This window comes from Sinohyriopsis cumingii, chromosome 12, assembly GCF_028554795.1.
Source record: "Sinohyriopsis cumingii isolate HCF-2022 chromosome 12, ASM2855479v2, whole genome shotgun sequence".
In the NCBI taxonomy this organism is placed as follows: domain Eukaryota; kingdom Metazoa; phylum Mollusca; class Bivalvia; order Unionida; family Unionidae; genus Sinohyriopsis; species Sinohyriopsis cumingii.
Window position 1 is genome coordinate 122,645,724 of NC_142972.1, and position 20,218 is coordinate 122,665,941.

The 20,218-nt window shown below is 36.1% G+C and overlaps 1 protein-coding gene across 4 annotated transcripts in view; it reads left to right on the forward strand.

The window, feature by feature from the left end:
- LOC149787374 (Y+L amino acid transporter 2-like) overlaps positions 1-20,218 on the forward strand; it is a 59,401-nt gene that overhangs the window by 26,111 nt on the left and 13,072 nt on the right. For all 4 annotated transcript variants that reach the window (XR_016425159.1, XM_089977955.1, XM_089977953.1 and 1 more), the window contains exons 4-7: positions 6,166-6,210; positions 9,125-9,248; positions 16,590-16,790; positions 18,359-18,508. Coding sequence is in view for 3 of the 4 variants with exons in the window: in XM_089977955.1 (XP_089834081.1) it covers positions 6,166-6,210; positions 9,125-9,248; positions 16,590-16,790; positions 18,359-18,508 (520 nt within the window). In the remaining variant the exon portion in view is untranslated. The remainder of the gene's footprint in view (positions 1-6,165; positions 6,211-9,124; positions 9,249-16,589; positions 16,791-18,358; positions 18,509-20,218) is intronic.

Genomic DNA, 20,218 nt, shown 5'->3' on the forward strand with positions numbered 1-20,218 from the left:
CTTTTAAAAACAAACCAGCCAACCCAAATGAATTCGTGCTGATTAGACCTCCACCTTTTAAAAATCAACCAGCCAACCCAAATGAATTCGTGCTGATTAGACCTCCAGCTTTTAAAAACAAACCAGCCAACCCAAATGAATTCGTGCTGATTAGACCTCCACCTTTTAAAAATCAACCAGCCAACCCAAATGAATTGGTGCTGATTAGACCTCCAGCTTTTAAAAACCAACCAGCCAACCCAAATGAATTGGTGCTGATTAGACCTCCAGCTTTTAAAAACAAACCAGCCAACCCAAATGAATTCGTGCTGATTAGACCTCCAACTTTTAAAAATCAACCAGCCAACCCAAATGAATTGATGCTGATTAGACCTCCAGCTTTTAAAAACAAACCAGCCAACCGAAATGAATTCGTGCTGATTAGACCTCCAACTTTTAAAAATCAACCAGCCAACCCAAATGAATTGGTGCTGATTAGACCTCCAGCTTTTAAAAACCAACCAGCCAACCCAAATGAATTGGTGCTGATTAGACCTCCAGCTTTTAAAAACAAACCAGCCAACCCAAATGAATTCATGCTGATTAGACCTCCAACTTTTAAAAATCAACCAGCCAACCCAAATGAATTGATGCTGATTAGACCTCCAGCTTTTAAAAACCAACCAGCCAACCTAAATGAAAAGGTGCTGATTAGGCCTCCAGCTTTTAAAAACAAACCAGCCAACCCAAATGAATTCGTGCTGATTAGACCTCCACCTTTTAAAAATCAACCAGCCAACCCAAATGAATTGGTGCTGATTAGACCTCCAGCTTTTAAAAACCAACCAGCCAACCCAAATGAATTGGTGCTGATTAGACCTCCAGCTTTTAAAAACAAACCAGCCAACCCAAATGAATTCGTGCTGATTAGACCTCCAACTTTTAAAAATCAACCAGCCAACCCAAATGAATTGATGCTGATTAGACCTCCAGCTTTTAAAAACCAACCAGCCAACCTAAATGAAAAGGTGCTGATTAGGCCTCCAGCTTTTAAAAACAAACCAGCCAACCCAAATGAATTCGTGCTGATTAGACCTCCACCTTTTAAAAATCAACCAGCCAACCCAAATGAATTGGTGCTGATTAGACCTCCAGCTTTTAAAAACCAACCAGCCAACCCAAATGAATTGGTGCTGATTAGACCTCCAGCTTTTAAAAACAAACCAGCCAACCCAAATGAATTCGTGCTGATTAGACCTCCAACTTTTAAAAATCAACCAGCCAACCCAAATGAATTGATGCTGATTAGACCTCCAGCTTTTAAAAACAAACCAGCCAACCCAAATGAATTCGTGCTGATTAGACCTCCAACTTTTAAAAATCAACCAGCCAACCCAAATGAACTGGTGCTGATTAGACCTCCAGCTTTTAAAAACCAACCAGCCAACCCAAATGAATTGGTGCTGATTAGACCTCCAGCTTTTAAAAACAAACCAGCCAACCGAAATGAATTCGTGCTGATTAGACCTCTAACTTTTAAAAATCAACCAGCCAACCCAAATGAATTGATGCTGATTAGACCTCCAGCTTTTAAAAACCAACCAGCCAACCTAAATGAAAAGGTGCTGATTAGGCCTCCAGCTTTTAAAAGCCAACCAGCCAACCTAAATGAATTGATGCTGTTTAGAATTCCAGCTGTTAAAAACCAACCAGCCAACCTAAATGAATTCATGCTGATTAGACCTCCAGCTGTTAAAAACCAATGAGCGAACCTAAATGAAAAGGTGCTGATTAGGCCTCCAGCTGGTAAAAACCAACAGCCAACCTAAATGAATTGATGCTGAATAGACCTCCAGCTTTTAAAAACAAACCAGCCAGCCCAAATGAATTTGTGCTGATTACACCTCCAGCTGTTAAAAACCAACCAGCCAACCCAAATGAATTGGTGCTGATTAGACCTCCAGCTGGTAAAAAACCAACCAACCAACCCAAATGAATTTGTGCTGATTAGACCTCCAGCTGGTACAAAACCAACCAGCCAACCTAAATGAATTGATGCTGAATAGACCTCCAGCTTTTAAAAACAAACCAGCCAGCCCAAATGAATTTGTGCTGATTACACCTCCAGCTGTTAAAAACCAACCAGCCAACCCAAATGAATTGGTGCTGATTAGACCTCCAGCTGGTAAAAAAACCAACCAACCAACCCAAATGAATTTGTGCTAATTAGACCTCCAGCTGTTAAAAACAAACCAACCAACCCAAATGAATTCATGCTGATTAGACCTCCAGCTGTTAAAAACCAACCAGCCAACCCAAATGAATTGGTGCTGATTAGACCTCCAGCTGTTAAAAACAAACCAGCCAACCTAAAAGAATTAGTGCTGATTAGGCCTCCAGCTTTTAAAAGGCAACCAGCCAACCTAAATGAATTGATGCTGTTTAGACTTCCATCTGTTAAAAATCAACCAGCCAACCTAAATGAATTCATGCTGATTAGACCTCCAGCTGTTAAAAACCAATGAGCGAACCTAAATGAAAAGGTGCTGATTAGGCCTCCAGCTGGTAAAAAACCAACCAGCCAACCTAAATGAATTGGTGCTGATTAGACCTCCAGCTGGTAAAAACCAACCAGCCAACCTAAATGAATTGGTGCTGATTAGGCCTCCAGGTGGTAAAAAACCAACCAGCCAACCTAAATGAATTGGTGCTGATTAGACCTCCAGCTGGTAAAAACCAACCAGCCAACCCAAATGAATTGGTGCTGATTAGACCTCCAGCTGTTAAAAACCAACCAGCCAACCTAAATGAATTGATGCTGATTAGACCTCCAGCTGGTAAAAAACCAACCAGCCAACCCAAATGAATTGATGCTGATTAGACGTCCAGCTGGTACAAAACCAACCAGCCAACCCAAATGAATTGATGCTGATTAGACGTCCAGCTGGTACAAAACCAACCAGCCAACCTAAATGAATTGATCCTGATTAGACCTTCAGCTGTTAAAAACCAACCAGCCAACCTAAATGAATTGGTGCTGATTAAACCTCCAGCTGGTAAAAACCATCCAGCCAACCCAAATGAATTGGTGGTGATTAGACATCCAATTGTGCCACCTTGAAAATCTTGTTGCTACTTTTCCTTAACAGATAGACTCAGTTACCTTGTGTTTTGTCTCTACTGCTTACCTTGTGTTTTGTCTCTACTGCTTACCTTGGGTTTTGTCTCTACTGCTTACCTTGGGTTTTGTCTCTACTGCTTACCTTGGGTTTTGTCTCTACTGCTTTTAGATTACAAGAGCACATGGGGTGGTCTGTTGTCTGTTAGAACAAGTTTGTTATCAGTACTCCTCCAAGACTACATGGAAAATTGATATGAAACTTTAAACACACACTCAACCCATGATATACTTGATCCTAAAGGAAAATGATGCCACTTGGACATCCAGTATAGCTGCCACAGTGGCCACAGTGAGAAATCGTGTTATGGATACTTCTTCTGAATAGATGGTCATATCAACATAATGTTTGCACTAAAAGACTTTTATGGTGTCTGGTTGATCCTACAAAAATAGGATGATGATATGATGTCCAATATGGCCACCACATTCCATATGGTATTTGTGTCAATCTAATGTCCAATATGGCCACCACATTCCATATGGTATTTGTGTCAATCTTTTGTCCAATATGGCCACCACAGTGCCCACCATGAAAATCTTGTTGCTTCTTGAGGAGAAAAATCATATCGACATGGGGTTTTCACTTAGACTTATTATGATGTCTTGTTGGTTTTGAATGAAAATAGTGACTATCTGATATCTATGTTGGCCACCACTGTGATCCTTTTGAAAATATTATCAATACTACTTCTGAATGAAAAGTAATATTGCCAAGGGGTTTTCACCAGACGACTTCCTCTGAAGATTTATTGGTCCCATTTAAACATTTAATATGGCCACCACAGTGGCCATCTTGAAAGTCGTATCACTATTTCTCCTGAATGAATGGTCATATCAGCATGGAATGTTTGATGAAAGACTTCTTAGTTGCTCATAAATGAAAATGGTACCATTCCAACTTTTAATGTGGCTGCCACAATTGGCAACTTGAAAATCTTGTCATCACACCTCTGCTTGATGACTGGTCATATCAAAATTGTGTTTTCACTGAAAGACTTCTTAAGATGTCTAGTTGGTACTCTATGGAAATGGTGCTAATTGGTTATCTGATATGGCCACCATGGTACCCATATTAAAAAGCTTGTTATTGTTGCTTTGTCAAAATAGAAAGTCATCAACAGGAGGTTTCCACCTGAAGACTTCTTATTATGTCTTGTTGATCCTAAATCAAAATGGTGCCAATCTGACATCTAGTATACCCACCACAGTAGCCAGTTTTAAAATCTTGCTATTGTTATTTCTGCACTCTTACATTGAATTCCTGGAAATTCACTTGTACCAGTAGAATGTCAGACCCTTTGAGGGTCTCTTGTTTAATAAAGACTTCTTATGACATGCAGTTGGACCTAAATGAAAATGACTGCCACCATCTTATTCATCTTGAAGATATTATCAAACAGATGGGTTTGTCACTACAAGATACATTTTTGTTCCAGTATTAAAGGATGCTGGACCAGCCTCCAAAATCCATGCCATAAAGCCATCCATGAAAACCTTGTTATGGCAGCTTCTCTTTAAGAGATGGTCATGGAGTTTTCACCCCAAAAAACCCAAACAAATATATAACTAGTTCTGAATGAAAATGGTGCTCATCTGATTTCCAGCATGCTGCCATAGAGGTGTTCTCAAAGTCTTCTAATTCCATTCTTCTTGCTTGTATGATGGTTTTGAGATGGGGCTTTACTAAACACTAGTGAATGCATTTTTGACTACCAACGTATACTCACTTTTGTGTGAGATTTTGAAAACCAGACCTAATTGATCTTGGCGTCAAGTCTAAGGTCATTGCTTGCAAATGCTTACTTGACTGAGTTGATGAATACGGTTTCTTAAATATTTACAAATGAACTGCCAGACATTGTACATTATTTACAAGTGTTGCAATAAATAATAATAATCAGTACTCTGATATTATTTTAAGGTCATAGGTCAAAGGGCTTGACATCAGATTAAAGTTCCAAGGTCATGACAGAATTTTTATACTGCACTTAAAAAATTTGGTATGCTGGAGTTTCTCTAGTATATTTGAGATGGTTTTAATGGTCAGCAGATATACAGAATATAGAAAGACAGAAGAGAGACTGATAATGGATTGCTGGAAATTCTTATTGGTCAGTGGAGCATCAGTTCTTTTGAGGTACTCTTTATTGTATTAAACCCAGTAGTATGAACACCAAACCCCAATCAGCATACTGCTAGATCATCCATAAATATCAGAGTCTATGCTTTTCATTCTGATTTGATTTAATGCAGACCATGATCTGCATGTTCAGTGTATGGCTGCAGAGTCTGCATCTGCCATGCAGATCAGTGTCTTTGCTGCTTGCATTTACATGCAAATTGTACATGGGTAAATACAGTGTACAATTTTAGTGCTTGGAAAAAAAGAGTCTTTTGATTGTCCACTTTTTCTTTGGGGATGGATATAAGATGATTCACTTTTTATACTGTAATAATCTATACTGTATTCATGGAAGATGCAATTTCATTTTGTTATGGGTAACAAATATCTATGCAATAAATTCATGTATTATTTACTGGCTTTTAAGGTTAATGGATTGACCCTAAACAAATTCTTCCTGTGAAATAAAACATTGACTTCAAAATTAAGATTTTATTCCCTTGAATATTTATGATTTATTTTGATGACAGTGCATGCACATATAATTATATTGATGCAGTTTTTAAAAGGGTGCTGAACACTCAATCTTAACATCACTCTCCAGTAGGGATTTTTGGTTCATTACATTATATTGGATGCTGATCAATGCTCATGGATGTATTTCATAAAGAACTTACTCTGGATGTTGTAACCACCATTTTACACTGGCGCTATTTTTTGTGTAAAAGCGTGATTTCCTTATTTCCTTCATCAAATCTCTTTTTTTGCTTATTGTTCCACATAATTATATTGTTGTTTGGTGTTTTTTTAATCAGTACTGTATTAGTTATTATTTTAATAGTTGACCACTGTCATTTATTTATTATTTATTTATTTATTTCAGGCAGATCATAACCTTTTTGCTAGAAGAGATGAAGAAACCAGCAGAGTAAGTATATGTAAAATTGTGACTCCGAGTTTGAAAAAGAGAGATCTTTGCTGGAAAAATTGGATACATCTTTGAGAAGCAAACAATAGATGAAATAATTCAAACCTATGATCTAAATTTCCATATACATTTCTCCCTCGATAACTTGCGCACAACGGGGTCAACAAACATAGACCGCACTATAAGCAAGGCGCGAGTTACAGAGGGACCTCCAAAAATTGAAAAACATCGCTTTGACATCGAAAAAACTGGGGGGGGGGGGCATTTTTTACAATCACGTCGATAATAATTTTTAATAATGCGCTTTTTCTAATGAAGTTGTTCGTTATTCTGTTTAAATAACATTTTTTTTTTCTCTCAAAATATCCAACATATGAAAGATCGTTCCAACTGGTTTGAACAACCATCATGTGTACGCGAAAAATCTGTGTATTACGTCACTGCTTTATGTTTTCTTGATGAGTCTGGTTCCCGTAATGGTATTTAAAAGTATCTTGCCAAATTGGTAGTACACAATTTGGGAACTAGACTACCTGTTGATACACCACCAAACAAGATTCCTTTTTTTTCAAAAACATGTGACATTTATTTCATGACACGTCTATGTCGAAACTCAATTATTTATTGTTCAGTTAGTACAATGTTAATGTCGTGATTTCATTGGAAGTAATAATGAAATTTCTTATCATCCCTGAGGATATCTCTAAATGCCAGTTTAAGAATTCTCTGAAACTCGCTTGCCCACAAAGGTCCGTATCTGTGAAATCAAGCTCTTTATTTTATGAAGTATTCTTTTCTCTTTGCTGCCTTGTTATCTTTGATCACAGTTATGAAAGAGTTGGTTAATTTAAGGTAGTTTCTGTTACATGCACAATAACATGAGTTCACCCAACATATGACCGAGGCCGCTAGATTTTAAGTTAGCCTGATTTTTGTGCCTTTTAACTTTTCTTTTATTCCACCTCTTTATTTTTATTCAAAGACATAATTAACGTGATAATATAAAGGAGGCCAGCTTTTATTTCAGTGCAACAATGCAACAAATACTTCCGCAAGTCATTTATCGAAACACGGTCGGCACTTTATTAGGTTCTCAGAGAAACGCTCGTGGACATAGCTGTTACGGTAGATTGATGCATTTTACGTTTAATTACAAGAGGACACATTGCACTTATGATGATTACACTTAAAAGAACTAAAAGATGAAACTAGAACACAAATTTCAATTGATAAAAAAAATTATTTAATTTGTATTTATTTATTAAAGTAGTGCCAACACACAGTGTAAGTGACATTTTCATTGATCAGAATTTCCTTACATATCATTAATTGCGGTGTACTAAGAATGTCGTTTGGAAAGAAAATTTACAAAAATTGTATGAGTTATTTTTAAATTTGATATTTCATAGTGTTGATTAAAATTTCCAGGTCCTATCTTCCGTTTTCAATGATAAAACGAGCAATACATCAAAGTTTCCATTTCAAATTTTAATCGCAATTTTCTTCAAGTTCAACAAATAGGGATACAATTTTTGGGTATTTTCGGGTTTAAAAAATGGGATCCACGCTAGACACCGTGTTATAAGCGGGTGCGTGAGTTATCAGGGCACGAGTTATCGAGGGGGTGGTGTATTGTTAAAATTTTAATTTATTTCAATTTTCTTTTAAATTGTTAAAGGTTACTTTTAAAGTTTATGCATGACCTGCCAATGTCATTCAGAGTTGCACAGCTGCAATTTCCATCTGCAAATATGTATGAGTTGTACAAAAATTGGCAGAATTATCTTGTTTTTGACAAACAGGTGTGGTTAGTTCAAACTTGTCCTGTTATTATTAATATTGAGAACTTTATTTTATGTTTGTCTTCATATATATATATATATATATATATATAAAAGCCTGGGTGCTTTTTACTCTTGAAGAGTCTTTTTCAAAGGCAAATACAAAACATAGACAAGACAAACAAAAATAAAACACAGAGCCTGTTGTGTTTGCAGAACTTTTCATGGCTAATTCTACAAAAATTAAACCTTTAAATTTATTATGTTTCAACTAGTTTATTTCAACTTGTTGTGGATGCTGGAAAATATTTGTATTGACCTAGAAATTGATGAGCCATAACGACGTGTTATTTTATGTAAATTATATCCCGATATTTCATTGTTATATTAGTAATTATAGGCTATTAGCAAATTTAGGGAATTATTTAAAAGAAAATGTCGGCTGCAAAAGATCATTTTATTTGTGCATGGCTGTCTTTTCTGTAGCCTTCGGTATGTCGGAGAAACTGCTACACAAAAGGATCAACTGTCATAGATGTGATTGGATGATAAAGAAGCTGTACAGAAGCCCGGTCACAGAACACTTCTCCTTCCCTGGTCACACTTTCAGCGATATAACACTTTTTGCAATTGCTCACAACACCAACTGGAGTTCTGAAACCATGAAAGAAAAGGAATCTTACTGGATACGCGACCTTAGAACATTGAAATCAAGTGGTTTAAACCAAGCAGACTAGAAAAAGACAACCATGCACAAATAAAATTATCTTTTGCAGCTGGTTAAAGGTTTAATTCCTGTAGAAACAGCCATGTAAAGTTTTGCAAACACACCGGTTTTTGTGGGGTTTTTATTTGTCTTGTCTATGTTTTGTATTTGCCTTTGAAAAAGACTCATTAAGAGTCGAAAGCACTCAGGCTAGTTAGATACTAGTTTTGCAATATTCATTGTCAGTTTATTGCATTTATCTTAATCAATCCCTGACATACGTGATCCCCTGCTGGATCCAGTGCACTTGAAAGGACTGTTATTCGCCATATGATTTATATTCTATCTATATATATATATATATATAAAACCTACTATGACTTTGCAGCTTTTAATTTTAAATTAATAAATTTCCTTATGCTTTCAGAAATTTGCCCAAAGCCCTGGGAATATCATTTGTTATCGTGGTCCTACAGAATGTCCTGACAGTGGCAGCGTATTTTGTGGTGATGACTCCAGCTGATATGCTACAATCCGATGCTGTTGCTGTGGTATACTTTGTTTATACACTACATTTTCTTGTGCATAATATGTCTAAAACAGTGAACAGTGTAGAACCAGAGATGCCATCACACAATGCACCATTAGATTAAGGTCAATACTGTTGGTTCTGCTCTTGATTTCAGGCAAACAGCACACACTGATCTGTCAGTGGAATACATCTGTTGTTGGGTGGAGCCACAGTTGTTCATTGGTTCTGGCTCATGACCAGACTTGTTTGATTTCCATCATCAGATTGGCAAGACACTTCACTTACCTCAACATATAACTTTCAAATTATTGCTGTGCCATGAAACCAGTTAGATTTTTGAGTGGGTTTCTTATATGGGTAAATGTAAAACAGACAGTTTCCCTTTACCTTAAAGCATAGGTTAAGAAAGTGAGCTGTAGGCTTGCTGTAGGTGATGTATTAGTAATATGTAGTACACCTAGAAGTGGGACATGGGTACAAAATGTTTGAGTAAAGTAACAGAAAAATTAGAAATAAAGAGGATGTCATGGCATACAGGACAGTTGAAATTCCATCAAGATCAATTAAGAACTTTCTTCGATATTTAAGATCTAACATTTTTAGGGATGCACAATTTTGTCAACTGCATAATTGTTTGTGAATTTTTGTTGATGTTATGGAAGAGACTAAAATATTTGTAACAGTTTAATCATTGCTTATAATATCTATTATTATGTTGCAGTTTTAAAGAAAAAATGTGTGATAAATAGTTTAACACATTTTGATAGTTATATGGACAATTTTAGTAGCGATGAAAATTTAATTTTAAAAGAATTAAATGTAAAAGTTGTAAAATTTCAGTATTTTATTTTTTAATGTGGATACAGAGAATATATTTCAAACTGGAGGTTTTTCTTATTCAGCTCTCATGAATCATCAATTTAAAAAAAAAAAATTTAAACTTTAATTTGATCAGTAAAATAAATTTTATATATTACTTATTTTTAACAACTTCTTTTTAACAAGTTTTTACAAAAGATATATTTTAAATTTAGATCTATTTATTGAAAAGATTTTAAAAATTAACTGTGTTATGTTTTGTTTTTAAATATATTATTTTAGACTTGTTTTCCTTGTCTGTGATGTCATAAAAATCAAGAACAGGTAATACTTTTAAAGAGTTACCTCCCCTGAAAAATATTATAATACTTGTAACTTTAAAACTAACCAACAAATATTTATCAAATTTTCACTGTTGTTTATGTTGAGATGTACTCCTCATTTTCACAATGTTTATTGTTATTCTTGGATGTTCCTTCAATGGCATGATTATAAAGTAACACTAATTCTTCATCCAGTTTACATGGGACATGCATGTGGCATAATATTTTTATAATATTCCAGCTTTCAGATATTTTCAATTCTTTTTTTTGGGCCAAACTTCAATGTAGACCATCAGGTTAGTTAAATACTGTATAAATTTTATTCATGTTATACCAAAAGTATTCTTCTGGTAAATGGAATCTACAAGCATAGATCTAACAAACTTTAATATCAATAATACATTACCTGTCATTATTGCATATCTACATAAAATAGACCAGTCCTGCTGCCCATGTCCTTGGCACATGCACCATCATCTTCATCTTGTTCTAAGATAGAATTTGCAATTACAATTTTGCAAAGTTGCCCTGAGAATTGTGCCTTCGGGTCATGTTAAATCATGCATAAGACATATTATTACAGCTTTCCACATTACTAAGAGGTTATTCCCTCAGTCTGTTTTTCTTGTTTATGAAATATTGAGTTCTTTTATGAATTTTCCAGTTATTTGTTGTTTACAATCTCAGAAGTGCTGAGTTAACGTTCACTCCTCCCCATGGTGTGTGGTGTGTATTTTTATTTATACTTTTTTAACTCTTTTTTTCATTCCAGCCTGGGGTAGGTACTTTCTCCGTTCATTGCTGGAACCTGATACCCCCTGATTAGGCATTCCTTTTTAGTTAATAGGATATCTATTAATGCTTGCTTTATTTGTATTATGTTGAGTTAGTCCTGCATTAGGGGGTTGCCCACCAGCTTTCTATTTAAATATTAAACCATTTACCTTGCTTAATTGATTTTGGATGCCTATACTGCATTCCAATGCAAGCACTTTCAACATATCAGTTCACATCCAAGTGATTTTGAATACCTGAACACCATCTGCATGCAAGCATGTCTGACATCAGCAGTAAACATCAGATATTTTGAGCTGGTTTTTGTTGTATTGCCTTTAGTGAAAACCCAATTTAGAAACTGTAGGACCTGAGGTAAATTACCATTATATCACATTATGTGGTTGCTATTTAAGATTTAGTTGCAATCTGCTATTTAAAATGACTGGGTCAGGTTCATCCACTATCCAAAATGTATGCCAAAGATCTTGATCTGAACTTTTTTTTTGTTTGGATGATTAGAAATATGAATATGAAGGCTTCAATAAGTCATATACAGGTTCCAGTATTGATGTAGACAGCAATGAGTTTTGATAATTTATTAAATTCAGATAATTTAGTGATACAGACTTAGACTAGTAGATTTAGAGGTTGAGAACAGCCAGCTACAGTTGGTCTCACAGCTTGCAGGTTTTACTTTTAGTATTGCCGTGTTATTAGTACTTCCTGAGAGGGATTAACACTGCTGTAATTTGTTACAGTTGAGTGAGTCTACTCAAACTTCATCAGGATTGGTTTTATATTTTCAGACATTTTTTTGCGTGCTTCTTAACTATTCATTAAGTAGCAATACTGGATTGATTAAAGGGCACTGCTAGATTGATTTAAGAGTGTACAACATTTGTGTTTCCAGGGTCACACACTACTCCATCTGTTTATAAACCCCTCATTGGCAGAGTTATCTATCTGCACTCAGGTTTAGTATTGTAATATTAAGTGTAGTTAACAGGTCTCACACCACTTATCATTAATTATATACATACAGTGCATTGCTTGACATTGTAAGTAATAACACTTTCCATCTTCTTTGTATTATTTATTTGTTTTCATACTTTGCTGGAAAAGTCTAAGCACAGCTTGAGAAAGTGTGAAAATAAAAAAAGTCATATGTGATTCCCATACCATCTGCCTTTTTGCACAAGATGCAGAGTGACAGATAGGTGTCTGCTCATCTGCCTTAAGAAGTTTGGGACCACAGGAGCAGTGTCTTCAGAAAAGGCCTGAGTGACTCATCAGATCATAAGTCTTTCCCAAAGGAGGAATGAACAGGGTGGAGATTTAAACAACCCTTCCCCCCAGAGGGAATAGCAGTGCTCTCTCCAGGCCTATAGGGTTGAAAGTGAGGCACAACATTTCCAAATCTATAAGTAGGAGAGTAAGACATGCCCCCACCCACCCACCCAAGAGTGAGGAGCAGTGCCCTCTCAAGCTCCATTGCTCAGTGGTTGTAGAGAGGGAGACCACCCTCCCCCTTGCTATGCTACTGGTAAATCAAATTAGGGATTGGGAATCAGTGTACAGATGCCCAATAATGGAAGGGGATCCGATTGACATTGTCCTCCACCCCAATTCCTCTCAGTCCCTATTTGATCCCTTCCTGGTAAGTGACTTATTCTGCCATTTCATACTACCATGGACTAATGGGCCCTGACATCAACTGATGTTGCCAGATTAAGCCTGATATCATCCTCTTGCAACACGTCTAAGATGAATGAAAGAGGCATGCCCCAAGAAAGATACGTCATCTTCGTCCTCCTGTTGAGTGTCACTCTACAGGAGGAGTCTCTTGATAAGGCTTCCTTTACCTCATGGTCTCCATAGTACTGAAGAGACAGGTCTCCCACACAGAGAAATGGTGTCACAAAGTCCTACCTCCTTGCAGCAGGAACAGGAGATTGATACAAGTACAAAAATATAGAATGTTCCAAATGAATTTCAGTAATCTTAAATGTCCTGATGTACCACAATGAAGCAATCCAGAATGTCTCTGAATGAATTCACAATAATCCCAAAATAATGTGTTAATCCAAAGTCAATGAGCACTTTGTAATTTTAATTAATAGTGAACACAACTGTAAGCTCTGATATCAAATGATTGATTCAAGAAAGTGTTTCATGATGGGAATTAATTATTTGTTTATCAAGACCTGTACACATTTTCATTTGACTAAGATGTGAGTCATTCCAATCAAATTGTAAACAAGTCTGGGCCTAGAATGTTCTGATCTCAAAAGTTATGTGTTATAAACATGTTGCTTAAATTATCTAAACTTATAATCATGGTATTTTGACTCTTTGGTCGTAAACTAAGTTGTAGGCAAGAGTGAAAACCAACAAGTTTTGTAAAATTCAACAAATAATTTACTTCCCTAGAAAACAAAGTAAAAAAAATGTGAAAAAAACTTATGGTATTGTGAATTATATTCCAAATAATACTAGAATTTATTACACAATTCCCAATGATTAAAGTTCTGAGTACACTTTAGTGGTATTGCAATATAAATTCAATGCTGGAGGTGTTGATGCTCCTGTGATGGTGTGTGTCATACTGATGTACCAACAGTCTTTTGTTGAATCACAATAATGTAATCCAAAAATATAACCTTATTTGTATTTCACGAATAATCCAAGTCTCTATTTCCAAGAATGTTACTTTTGATCACTTTGTATTTCCAGAGAGGAATTATTTGAATTTAATATTTTGAATAAATACATTCCATCCCAAATTAAATACTGGACACAACAATAATATAGCTGATTCTGTTCATAGCTTATAGCACAACTGAATAATTTCTAGATAAACAAGATTAAATAGTCCTCTGCTTGACCTTGGGTCATATTTTGGATTTTCTATAATAATAAAAAGCTATTACATAATGAGAAATTTCATTCTTGAAGGTTCCAAATGTTTATAAGATAATATTTTAGCTATAATTAGAAAGTCTGTTGCTAAAAGAATATTATAAAATGTGGTAACCAACCAGAAAATGATGCATTTAATGGGGAATTTCCAATGTTCTGGATTCAGATAAATGTGTTGTTTACAAAATCAAAATCAATGATTTGGTCAGGTAGAAAATGAACTTGATTTTAGACAAGGTCAAGTCCAAAATACAATTATCTATATCACATACAAAAAACTAACAAACAATGCAAATTAAATATACATAACAATGGACAAAAGTTAAGCACACAATTAAATATATGTGACAATGTGAAACAAGTAGTTTCAAGCCATCTATTAACCAGATCTTTCTGGTTTCCAAAAAGGAGGAAATTTAGACCTCCGTTAATCAAAAACCTTTTCACCTTAAACAAGTTTCTGCAGGATGAACCATTAAAGATGGAGACCACAACCTCTATAAGACTTAACATAATGACCATGTTGCTGGGTAGTCTCCTGATGAGTTACATCACATTCACATATTTCCTGCTCAAAGGAAGTACTCCTACTTCTGGTTTGATGGGGAGGTCTTCTAATTTCAAGTTCTGCCATTATGCCTAGTCTCTGGGTCCAGAGTATATCCAGGGCAATGGGAGTAGTTGCAATCAGTATAAGGTCACTGGGGATTCCTATCCTTTGATGACTGGTCAGTCTACAATGGCCACTTGAAGTCCTGAAGTCATGCTTTGACCTGCTGCTGGTCCATAGTTATCCATTTCAGAAATTTACCCAACCTGGAGAAATCGGAGCTTGCACCATCACAGGATTTCATAGGTACAGGGATGAATTTCCTCTCAAACAGGATTAGCCCACAGGACAGAGTGGACAGGAGCCTGGTCCTATTGGAAGCACTGAGAGCCATGAACTGGTTGTTGGCTCGCCTATATCTATGACTCTGGGGATCTTGAACTCCATGGTATACCTGGATTCCCAAAGGAAGTCTGTTTCTCCCCTCCCTCTGCAATTTGTTACCCTGGTAAACTGGGAATCTCACACAGACCCCATAAAACTAGTAACAGCTCCAATTTTTCTATGACTGGACTTTACCCATCACATAAATTAGTGGGAAAATTGAGACCAGTTTCAGACTGGAGTCCCCATCAAAGCTCCACTTCTGTCTTTTCATGGATATGTCAGGTGGTGCTCACCTTGAGCCAAAATGAAAAGTTGTTCAGGATTTCTGGTAGTTTAAAGAATTTATCCAACACATAATCTCAAAACAAGCAGTATTCATAGCACTATATGGGTGTATCAACACAATACAAAGACACTTTGGTCTCCTGACAATATGTCAGTCATAGCATACCTCAGGTGACAAGGTGGCACATATGCCCCTCCTCTGTTTGTGGAGGTATGGAACAGGGTAACCTCAGAGGGATTTCTTAGTCCTTGTATGAAGAATACTCTTGTCTAGGAAATGCAAGGTAGTCATCATGGAGTGGCCACTGCACACATCTGTAGCAGACCCCCTGTTCAGCATGTGGGGGAGACATTTGGTGGGCTTGTTTGCAACAAAACTGAACAAAAAGATCCCCTTTTACATCTCCCCAGTTCAAGATCTGGGAGTCTGGGCAGTGGATGCATTCAGCCTGAAGTTGAATTGTCTATTTGCTGATTCTGCAAAATGTGTAGACCTCCGCTGCTCAGTTCATCTTCATGGCTTCATTGTAGCCCTCCCTAGAAGCATCTTAGCAACACTGTGTAAAAAATTGTAGAGAAATTAAATTTTTTGAGGCATATTTATTTTTATGTGTAGATGACCTGATAGATTTTTAACTGTTCAGTTTATGAAAATCTTGTATGCACAATAAAAGAAAAACTTTTCTAAGTTTTCACTTTATTGGACTTTGCACTTTGGGGCTGCAGTGCAAATATATGTTTTGCAAAACAAATATAGTTGTGATCTGTGAGAATTTAATCAAATGCTGCCTTTTTTAAAACATTTTTGGTTGGTTTTTCAAGTTTATGCCCAAAAGAGAATGCAATCAGATTGTAACTGAGATCAATACAGTCGATTAGAAAACCAGCTTATCTTGTCAATAACAGTGAGTTTGTTAGATACTTAGTTTGCAAATGACTGCTTCAGTGGCCTAGTGGTTAGAGCATCTGCCTCTGAAGCAGGAAGTTGTGGGTTTGATCCCCAGTTGAGTCCTACCAAAGACTTACAAAAATGGTACTAACAGCCGCCTCGCTTGGCACTCAGCATTAAGAGGTTAGTGTTAGGACTGGTCAACCTGGTGCCAGGATAATGTGATTGGGTGGGACATCATGCTACATGTCTGTGGCATGATGTCCCAGTGCAAGGCATCACTATAAACTGACACTGCAGACATCGTAGCAATATGACTGAAAAATTGTAAAGCTATGTTAAAAATCCAAATCACACACAGACACACACACACACACAGAGTTTGCAAATAAATGTGTATCTTAATTTCAGATGTTCATGGACAGGGTCTACAGGCCTCTGACCCCAGTAATCTCTATTTTGGTAACTACGACATCAATCAGTGCCTTGAATGCCGTAATCCTGGGACATTCCAAGACCATATATGCTGCAGCCACAAGAGGTCATATGCCCAAGGTGTTTGCTACATTAAACAAAAGATATGGTACGCCTTGGGCAGCTATGATATTTCTGGCAAGTGTTTGTTGTATATATATTTATATATATGTATTTTGTTTTACCCAATGTATCTTATCCTCTTCCAAGGGTAGACCTACCAGACCTTGCAATTACAAACAGAAGTGGCAAAAATTACATTGAATGTACATCATGTTGTTTTGATCCAAGCACTGACCACTGCAGTAGAGATGATTGCTACTACCACTTTAATTTATGAAATATACAAAGATTACATCAAGTTTCTGAAAGCTGCAAAGGAGGCCATGAAGGTGAGAGTTTAATTTAGTTGATAGTTGAATGTCAAGTTGCTTCTGTTGGATCAGACCACAATCTAAACTGTTCAAATGCGTGTTGACAATAGCAGTGTAATGAAAATTGGTCATACTTAAGGTGAAGTATTGACAGCTTTACTGAGATGGCTTTTTATGATTGGCAGATCTGTGGGGGTGATAAGCCAGTTTCACATGATAGACAATGGCAAAGACTATATTTTGAATAGTTCCATGCAAAGGACAGCTTTTGGTTTACACCCACCATTAACACATTAACCCCTGGCGACGAGTTAATGTGGCAGGAGGTAACAACAACAACAAGCCGTGTCAATGGAAAATAAAGAGGCCTGTTGATTTCAGAGTCAAAAGGTGAAAGGTCATTGTCATTGATTTATTGTAGAAAAATGGTTTCCAAATAAGTTCATTATTGTGATATCACAGACCTGGACCAAACTTTATGGATGGCTTGTACTTAGGATAAGGAAGAAATCTGTTGATTTGGAGGCATCAAAAAGTCAAGGTCACTGAATGTAGAAAAATGATTTTCCATATGATAACATTAGTTCTGCATAATAGACCATAATAGACCTAAGCAAAACTTTGTGGATGATTTACACTTGGGGTAAGGACAATGCCTAATAACTTTTGGGGCCCAAGGTCAAGGTCACTGTAATTGAAAGAAGAAAGCAATAACTTTAGTTCTGGAGCAAAAGCTTAGAATAACCTTTGTGGATGGAATATGGCAGAAGCCTACTGATAACAGGGTTCAAATTTTAAGGGTCAAAAATTATTGATTTTAGAGCATTGTTCTACACTTTGTAGATGGTTTGCACTTAGTGTAATAAAAAAAACTTTGGCTTGGGGGTCCAAAGGTCAGTGATCAAAGTCATGGTAAGTCTTAAAAAATAATGGATCTTTCACAATAACTTGAATTCAAGACCACGTACCATGAACAAAGATCAAGGTCATTTAAACATGTTCTTCAGTAATCCCCAGATTCAATCATGCCCTCCTACTACTTACATAGAAGACTGTTAAAAGCAAGGTGAGTTTGCTGGTGTAGAATAACATGGAACAGATCAACACATCAACAGGCAGAAGGAGTAAATAGCAAAAAATGGTTTCTCTAGTTTCTTCTGTTTTATTTCACATCAGACATTACCAAACATTATTAAAGGCTAATAAATGTAATGGCTTTTTATTATAGGTTTTAAAGTCCGCAAGAGATATATGATTACATTTCTAGAGAGTTGGAAGGTCATTGAGAGCAATGTATGTAAATCTGAAATGAATAAGGTCCTTTATTTTTAGTCTATTTTAGGCATTGCTGTGATTGTGACTGGCAGCCTGAACCAGATGATTGAGTCGATCAGCTTCTTTGCAGTTTGTATGTCCATTTCAGTCTTGATGTGCCTTCTTGCGCTTAGATGGAAGCAGCCACAAAAAGAGAGGCCAGTAAAGGTCAGTGTGTGTAATTGTTACTGTGTTTACCCGAGTATAGCATACACACAGAGTGTTTGATTACAGAGGTCAATAAAGGTCATAGTGTGTAATTGTTACTGTGTTTACCAGAGTATAGCACACACACACAGTACAGTAAAGGTCAGAACCTGTAATTGTTAATCTGTTTACTTGATTGTTGCTACATTTACCTGGGTATAACACATATATAGCTGAGAACATAATAGACACAGATATGCCATCAAATAAATCACTGGTTGATCTCAGAGTCTATTCATTTTAACTGCAGTCTTTACTTTTTGATTGAAATATAAAAAAAATAGAACAATACATTTTGGGTGCAGTGTACCATTACAGGTCTGCGTGTAAGTTCATACTGGAGCAAAAAAAATAACTTGTCCACATAAATAATTTATTATTTCAAATGAAATTTTCTGAAACGAGTCAGATAATCTCTTTATTTGGACCACTGTTATTTTTAATTTACATTAATATCACTGATATTCTGTCCAGCGTAAGACAATTTGCAAATCAGACCATTTTAAGTTGTTTTTCAAGATTCAATCATGGCTGCTGGTGTGTTCAGTGAAGACCAAACCAGTCTCTATTTTTATTTAGCCTGAATTGTATTATTTGAAGGGTTTCAGAAATTTCATTTGAACCAGGACAGGTGTATGATTCTGTTTAAGAAAACAATGATTTTTTTTTTAATGAACTGCAGATTACAAGTGTAGTGTAATGAATTTGAAATTCATTCAGATGCCTGGGTCATTATGTCTTTGCCATTGATGATGTCATGAGGTATTACTATACATGTTACACACAGAAAATTAAAAACATAACAGTGATGTGGACATTTTTCAATCTACTGAAGAGATAAGGGGGCGCTCACCAGTTATTATGTACTTTTGAGAGAGTGATGTATGTAAGGTGAAGTTGTTCGCATTTAGAACATGCAGAATGGAGAGAATGTTGGCATACCTGTATGCTGTATTAATGTAATGTGGATGATATTTCTTTGGATATTATACTTTTGGAAATTATACATGATTTAAGCAAACTGCTAACTAAAATGACTGCTCCCTTGTGCTAAAAAATCAGCCTGAATTAGCCTAAAGTACACTATCCATAGCAACTATTAAAATACGGAAAATTAATTTTGCCAGACTAGACAATACCAGCTTCTGAAAGTGCAATGAATGAATTGCCAAATATATAAAATGTAAAAAAAGTTATCGGGTCTTTTTTATACAATTTACCTCGGAAGTTCAGGAAGTGAAACTGACCAAGTAGAGCTAGCACTTTTTTGAAAGGTGCACATCTGAAGTAAGGCCAAGCTGTATACTCCATAACCCATATTACACCCATCAATCATACATCAAAATAAAGGGAATTAAAGGTTCTTTTAATTATACCTAAGATAGACAAGGTCTTTTTTAAATAGCCAGTATAACCAGTGAGGAAAGCTGGGGAAATTCTTTTTCTTTAAAATTCTAACCCTATGCTAAATACGAAACTGTAGAGCGCCACCTAATGTGATGGCCTGTCATCTGGCATCCAATTTAGCACATGTTTTTTATTGCTGCTTCTCCAATACTATGGGAAGGAATGAAATGAAACTTGACACATGCATTCATTCCAAAGTCAAACTTGACACATGCATTCATTCCAAAGTCAAACTTGACACATGCAAACTTAAAGACTTAATGA